At 60.4% G+C, this 7,728-nt stretch overlaps 1 protein-coding gene across 1 annotated transcript in view; it reads right to left on the bottom strand.

Annotated features, from left to right (window-relative positions):
- Positions 1-1,367: 1,367 nt before the first annotated feature.
- The window catches only part of OLFM2 (olfactomedin 2), an 8,756-nt gene continuing 2,395 nt past the window's right edge, over positions 1,368-7,728 (bottom strand). The window contains exons 2-6 of the mRNA XM_026867529.1: positions 6,779-6,928; positions 5,418-5,573; positions 3,669-3,888; positions 3,031-3,137; positions 1,368-2,267 (exon numbers count right to left, since the gene is read on the bottom strand). Of these exons, the coding sequence (XP_026723330.1) occupies positions 1,590-2,267; positions 3,031-3,137; positions 3,669-3,888; positions 5,418-5,573; positions 6,779-6,928 (1,311 nt within the window). The 3' untranslated portion in view covers positions 1,368-1,589. The remainder of the gene's footprint in view (positions 2,268-3,030; positions 3,138-3,668; positions 3,889-5,417; positions 5,574-6,778; positions 6,929-7,728) is intronic.

Here is a 7,728-nt window from a genome sequence, read left to right as displayed (position 1 = left end):
GGGGGGGGGGGGGGGGGGCGCCGCTGAGACCCAGCATCATCACAGCGCTCCCAACCCGCTCCTCTCACACACAAGCAGCGGAAGGGATTAACGAGGATTATCCTCTTGTTCCCCACTCCTCTATCAAGAGGAGAATAAACGTGACAAGGTGCTTCCAGCTTCAATTTTATGCTCTCGACCCAGGCGCCGGCTCCATGATACCATCCCTGGGGTGGGGATGGGACTCCAGAGCTGGACCAGCCCCCCCGCCATCCCCTGCCCAAAGCCTTCGAAGGTCCCAGGGCTGCAGTGGGGAATCAAAACGGCTGATGTCACCTCTGCAGGCTTGAACACACCCTGTCCCCATCCTTTTCCCCATCCTGCCAGCATCCCCATGCAGATTTCTGCCCAGGTTTGGGGTGTCTCTACTTGCACCCCCCCCGCCAGTTTGCACAGCATCCATTCCACAGGGTCCAGGCTGAGCCGTAGCCCTGGGAATCACAGCTCTGCAGCACGATTTTACAGCATCATTTTAAGCTTTATGAGGCCTTATCGTGCCCATGGGAGGTTTGCCTGAGTGGCGAGGCTGCCTCCGAGCCTCAGGCAGCACCAGTCCCTCGGCCTCCCCCTGCCCTGGGTCCCTCCAGCCCTTTGTCCCTCCCACCCCATCTCCTCCACCCCTTCCATCTCCTGACCCCTTCCAACCCCTCCACATCTCCTCCAGCCCTTCCATCTCCTCCAACCCCTCCACATCTCCTCCATCTCTTCCAATTCCTCTACCTACCTCTCCTCCACCCCTTCCAGCTCCTGACCCTTTCTATCCCCTCCATATCTCCTCCCTCCCCTCCATCACCTCCAACCCCTCCACATCTCCTCCATCTCTTCCATCCCCTCCATCTCCCCTGACCCCTTCCATCCCCTCCACATCTCCACCCCTCTCTGGGCAGCAGGTTCTTCTTCTCCCCCCAGGCCAGGACCCTGCTGCCCCAGCCTCGCTGGGTGCTCACTTTGGGGTGAGCCACCCATGCAATGTCTGCTCCCCGCTTTGCAGGGTCTGCTCCCGCCCGACTCGCCGCAGCTGCACTATAATTTCCCTTTCCTTCCTCCTCGCCTTGCCCAGTGCTGCTGTAATTTCCCCAGTGCCGCACCCGCATGCATTAAACATGCCCATAAACAACATCGCTGGCTGCCGGCGCACATCTGGAGGAGAGGGCTGGAGATTACAGCCGGCTGCTGGCATCCGCCGGCGGAGAGGATACAGGAAAAGGGGGGGAAATCAAGCCATCAGGTGGTAAATAATATTTTTTTTAAAAATTGGGGAAAAAAAAAGATATCAGCACAAGCCCCATCAAACGTCAAAGAGACCATTTTTATTCGCCATCAAAATAAAGATGTAAATTGGAGAAAAAAAAAAAAAATGACCAAGGTCAGCTCAAATGAAGACAGAAGAGATCCATGCGCCATGAACCGCGGGAAGAAACCAAAGAAATATAGAAAAAATAAAAATCAAAGAGGAGGAGGAAGACTCCATCCCCTAGAGAGAATGGCTGAGGCTGAAGTGTAGAAAAATAAAGAGCTGGGGAGGGAGAGCAGAGGAGTCCGGCGCGGGGTCACAGCTCGCCCGACGTCTTTATGACGTGGAAGAGCGTGACGTTGTAGATGACCTGGTGGCCGTTGTTCCAGGTGTAGAGCACCCTCTCCCGCGGGTTGTAGTCCAGCATGGATATGTGGGAATACTGGTTGTGGAAGGGAATATCCGTGTATTCGTAGCTGGAAGTGTTTGTGTAGTAGGCAAAATAGATCTTGGCGCCGGCGAGGTGGGAGTTGGTGACGTAGAGCGTGCCGCAGATCATGAAGGACTCTCCGGCGCTTCGTTTGGGGTAACCCGTGTCCCAGCTACGCAGCACCTCCAGCGTCTGGGGGTCCACCCGGCTCACCACGATGTTGCCGGCGTTTTGGTTGGTGGTGTAGACGGCCCACAGCCCGCTCTCGTCCACCATGAAGTCGATGTCGGAGAAACCACCCCAAGAATAAGGGAAGGTGTTGTTGTAGCCGGCGCCGGCGAGGCTGCGCTGCACCAGCACGCTGCGGGAGCGGAAGTGGTACTTCACCGCGATGTTACTCTGGTATTTGTTGTAGTAGAGGGACCCGTTGAAGACCACGTGGCCGGTGCCGGCCCAGGGATGCGGCAGGAGATGCTGCACGAAGTTCTGTCCCGTCACAAAGTCGTTCAAGGTCCGAAACTCCAAGACGCGGCGGCCCTTGTAGTAACCGTCCATGTACCACACCTGCAGCGGGCTCAGGTCAGGGACACCCGGCCAAAACGGGGCCCCCACCCCCCTCCAGATGTGCCGCCAGGACAGACGGACACAGCCCACGTCCTGCACAGCCCCCCGCCCCCCCGCCTCTCCATGCAGCCCTTTACACTGCTGCCACGCGCCAGGACACGCAATTTTTCTGGCTTCCCTCTTCACACATGTTTTCTGCTCTTTCTGCAGATCAAACGCCTGGCTAATTTTTAATAAGAGGGCGCGCTTCGTTAGCGACACCCGGCCTGACTGAGCTCCCAGCCTGCTGAGACTCCCGGGAAGCTCCTGCCCAGCCTCCCGGCGTGGCAGCCCGGTTGCCTCCGTTGGCAGAGCTCCGCAGAGGCAGCGCATGCCCCGCGCCAACGGAGCAGAGGGTCTGCGCCCCGGTGACCATAGAGCCGGGCACGGGCACCCGGGTGAGAGTCTAATCTGGGTGCACGGGCAGCGTGGGCAACTTGCACCCCAGGGACGGGTCCCTGCAGAGGCACAGCCAGGAGGGACGTGGCAGCACAAGCCAGACAGGTTCCAGGGGACACGGTACCCGAGGAGTGCTGGGATTTCACAAAAAAACACAATCAGCGTGCCAGAAGAGGAGCTGCCCCCTACAAAATTCACCTCTGCTTGGGTCTGGGAGGGTTTTGGGGAAAAACACCCAGGAAAGAGCCACGCAGGAGCCGCAGGAAGCCCCAGCAGGGCTGTCCCGTCCCCCCCCGCCATCCCCACGGGTGCCTGTGCCACTCACCCGGCTGTCGGAGCTGGGCGTCATCGTGTCAGTCATCCACGAGCCGAAGCGGGAGCCCGACGCTCGGATGGTGATGGGATTGCTGACCCCCGTCAGCTTCCCGCAGCCTGGGGTGGGGGGACAGGGTTTGGGTTAGGGGGGGGGAATCCAGGACCAAGATGTTTCCTGGCTCCCTCTGGTCCCGTGGGCATCACACACCGAGTGGGGAGGAACCAGAGCTCCCAGTCACCTCAGGGACCCCCCCAGGTTCTCGGGGGACAGGGCAGCAGGACGGGGGATGCTATAGGAAGAGGCACCGCCGGGTTCTGGCAGCGATTCCTGAGCAAGGAAAGAGGGCCCAGCTGCACCCGTTGGCATGTCCTGGAGGACGCTGAGCTGCCGGTATTACTATTATTATTATTAATATTCGGAAGATATCAGCAGTGCAGCAAAACAGGAGGCCCGGCACGCAGGCAGAGCGCCGGGCAGCTGCAGGCAGCAGCAGCTTGGATTCTCCGACAGGGGAAGCTGGCAGCACTGGCTGCCACCCTGCCTGCACAGGCAGGAACCCCGGGCATCCCAGCACGGGCAGGGACATGCTGTGCCCGGGGGACCTGGGTGTCCACTCAGAGCAGAGCCAAGGCGGGGGGGGATCATACCCAGTTTTTGCATGCAGGCGTGCAGCCGCGCCTCCAGCATCAGCACCCGCTGCTGCAGCTCCTCGTAGTCGTAGGCCCCCATCTCCTCCTGGATGGCCAGCAAGCTCCCGGAGAGGTTCCTCACCTCCTCCTTCAGGTGCACGATCAACCTCGTGTCCGACTTGTACTGATCCAGGACGGGCATCAGGGGCAGCAGCTCCGTCATCTTGTCCTTGAGCTCCTGTTTCAGGGGCGCAAGGGGGAAAAAAAGAAATAAATGTCCCCCGCGCCTTTTAAATTTAAAAACTAAAGGAGATAAGTTAAATTTGGATAAAGAGTGAACAGCCTGGAGTTGGTGCCCACCTCCACGCCTGCTGTTTGTCTGTCCATCCCTCCGGGGGGGAGCAAGGAGCCCTCCAGCACCCAGCGAGGCTTCCTTAACACACCAGAGATGAGCCCCATTCCCCAGGTCGGTAATTCATAATAATGACAAGGCTTTGCAACTTTCAAGCTCCTGGGGAGCGGCAGGTAACGAAGCACCCGCAGGCGATGCCATCGCCTCACTCCGCAGAGCAGGATGTGGCCCCGCTGGGGGTGAGACCCGCCCTCCCCAGCGGGGAGCTGGGCACGGAGGGATGCAGGATGCTGCAGTGACGGTGCCGGGGGCAGTAAGAGCAACAAGTCCAGGTTGAAAAATCTCCACGTATTTTAGCATAAGGAGATGGTTAAGATGCGTTTTGAGCCCAGGTAAAGGCTCAGCACCCTGAAACAGCCGCGATGGGCCTGCCTGCAGGGTTTGTGCCCTGGCACGGTGGGGAAGCGGTGTGGGGGAGCTGGGCAAGGAGCTGGCCCTGGCTACGAGCCGCTCCGCTGAGTCCCCTTCGCTCAAGGACGCTGTAAATCCCCAGCCAGCACCTCCGTCCCGCTCCACGGCCCCCGGCCCCGCTCGCCAGCCCCCGGCTCGGTGGTTTTCCACAGGAACAAGCCTGGCTCGCCAACGCCTTTCCTCCCTCCCGGCTTTTTCTCTCCGGGCGGCGTTCCCGTGGCTTGGCGGGATTGCAGCCCGGTCGCAGGGCTCAGCATCTCCTGCTGTGATTAAACCAGCCGAGACATTTGCTGCGGCTCCGATGGTTAATCAATGTCTCGTCTCTGCAACTGTCAGCACCCAGCGTCCACCCCAGCATCCTCCGGCCCCTTTCAGTGCCAAGAACCAGCCGCTCCCCAGACAGAAACACTCTTCAGCTGTCAGGATGAAGCCTTGAGGCTCCCAAAATAAACCAGTGCCCCGGCGGGGGGGTGGTAATGGGATTTCTTGGGGGCGCGCAGCCGCTGCAGCACAGGCAGAGTGTTGATGTGCAGGCTGCATCGATCGGGACGCGGCGCTGACGGCTGCCACCCGTCAGGTGGAAATAGTGGCTCTGGCAGGGAAGAGTCGCGTTTTGTTTAATTAAAGGTGTGGATTTGCAGCCAGATGGGCTGGGAATTGGCCATCCCTGCTGTCCTGCCACCGGCACAGCTCCCCCCCACAGCACCTGGATGTGGCCCCGGGTCACTTTGCCCCACGTGACCGGGCACCTGCACGTATCCTGCGCGTGCCACGGGGATGCTTAACCCTGGGACCACCCCAGGGATGCTCGACCACCCAAGAGCACGACCCCTCCCAGGGCGCCCACCCCCATCATAGCATCCACGCAGCACCATGTGCTCGGGGGGGAGCTGCCCACGGGGTGCGAGAGGCATCGGGGCGGGGAGAGGGGGGTGCGGGCTCACCTGGAAGCTCTTGGCGTTGAGGCTCTTCTGGCTCTCAGCAGCCACCTTCAGCCTGGAGTCCAAACCCTTCATCAGGGACTCGGTGTTGCGCACGTACTGGAGGTCCCGGTAGGTGCGGAGGTCCAGCACCTCCATCGACTGGGAGATGTTCTGCACCTGCATGGCGGGATGGGGGGCGGGGGGGGTGTGATAAAACCCTCGGTCTAATTAACGCAGCCCCCTGCTGCTAACAAAGAGGCCTGAGCTGGAGAAATTTGGGGATGCAGAAGCAGACAGGGGATGGGGAAGGGAGAGCAGCCCCCAGGACCAGCCCGGGGGTGCTGGTGGGGAGTCCCCCCCCCGGTGTCCCCATCCCCAGCCGAGCCGCTCCCCGCTCCACCACGCCGCTGTTTATGTAAACGCTTGCGAGAAAACTCTTCCCCCTGCAGCTTTAATGTATAAAATGATGCATTTTACTCATCCTGCTTCAGCTGTTATTTGTTTTTTTTAAACCACCCGAGTGCACATTTCCCAGCCTGGTCTCTGAGCATTCCTTCTTTAATTTCATCTGCCGCAGCCAGCAAAGTTATTTTATTTCCCTGCTTTCAAATGACGCGAACGTGACCATGTTCCTCAAGCGGTTATTTATTTATTAGCGCCAGCCCCGCTGGTATTTACGGTGCTGCCGCCACCTCGGAAGGGAGCTGCATAAGAGGCGTTTTTGCAGCACGTTATAATAAAAGTTTAATCGGGTTTGCGGTGTGCCCGCCCGTGCGGATGTGTAAAAACCAGGGAGAAATTAAATGAGCTCTGCTCAGGCTCACGGCTCCGTGCCGTGGGGAGGGGAATGCTGATGGCTTCTGCCGGCAGCGCTGCAGAGCCCACGGGAAAGGGGCTGGGAGCATGGAAACCCCCGTGAGAACCCACCCGTCCCCCGTTCCGCACGGCGGAACCACCCGGGCTCCATTAAACGCCATTTGGCTCACGGACAAAGCCCGTCTGGGATTTATCTCCGGGCTGATTTCATCCCCGCGGGCTCGGTACGTGCGGCGAGGCCACGGGCACGTGCTGGCGGTGCCACGGGGAGGCCCTTCCCACCAGCCACGTGGGAGGATGACAACGCTCCCCGCCCGGTGCAGCGGGATGCTGCAGAGCTACGGATGCTCGTCCCGGTGAACAGAAAAGGAACCACGAGTGGCCACACCGGGACACGTCCGCTGCGTGTCCCCAGGGAAGGGGATGAGCCCGTCCTACCCCGCTGGGGGCTGCACCCACACCAGAGGGGGATCCCCCACCACGGAGGTCCATGCTGCTGGTTGTGTGCGTCCTCCCACCCTCCAATTAATGACTTCGTTAGGTCGGTAACAGTGATTAGCACTCACCTTCTCCATGAGCTGGCGGAGCTGGTGGCTGCGCAGGTCGCGGGAGCACGTGCCCTGGACGGGGATGACGGCCGTGCAGAGGCATTTGCCGTCGGGGGCTTGCGCCGAGGTGTAAACCTGCCAGCCCTCGTCGGGGCTCTGGAAGAGGGTCTGCGGGAGAGAGGAGGGGAGATGTCAGGGCCCCACGAGGATGTCAGAACCACTCGCCCGCCAGCACCAGACTCCCCACGCATGTCTGGGCTTCCCCAAAACCACCAAGGCAAAACACGGGAGCATCCTTCCCTCCCGCCAACTCCTGGCTGGGAGAAGCCAGCCAGGGAGCAACGTCCCGGCGCCGGGCTGAGCCCACCGGACCCTGGGCTGTCACCGTCTCCATCCCAGGGCAGCGCTGGCAAAGCCCGGTGTGACACCCCGGCACGGCCCAGCCCCACGGCCCTGCCCTGCCACCTCCCACGGAGCTCCTCCAAAACCCGTGGTCATCCCATCAGCTCTGAGCCTCTTTGCATTTTTCCCTCATTCTGGGTTTTTAATCCAGGTCATTTCATATTTTTCCCCCTCTCCAAGACTCATTTTGCTGCAGCGACCTGCTCCAGATACAGAGATTTCAGCTTCCCAGCGGGTCCCGCGCCGGCCGCGGGGTGGGAGAGAAGGATGGAAACGCTCTTCATCATCTCCCACCCGCCAGCTCTGCATCCCTCCTCTTCCTCCCACAGACCCAGCCCAGTGTTATTTCCCACTAATTGAGTTGATTAGGCAGGAATTTCCTCCGCTGTGGCTGTCTCATCCCTGGAGGGGAGCGGAGCTACAAGTACAAACGGGTAATTCCTTCTTCCTTCCCGTCGAATTTCAGGTGCCTTTGACAGCGGCAGGGAAATACCAGCAGGTCCCTGCCCGGGTGGGCACCCGATGGGCCCCCAGATTGGCACCTGGCGGGGGGGGGGGGGACCTGG

Source organism: Athene cunicularia, unplaced genomic scaffold (assembly GCF_003259725.1).
Source record: "Athene cunicularia isolate RWA unplaced genomic scaffold, athCun1 SCF_7, whole genome shotgun sequence".
Taxonomy (NCBI): domain Eukaryota; kingdom Metazoa; phylum Chordata; class Aves; order Strigiformes; family Strigidae; genus Athene; species Athene cunicularia.
The sequence above is the reverse complement of the archived record's forward strand: the minus strand, read 5'-3'. Positions and strand labels throughout refer to the sequence as shown.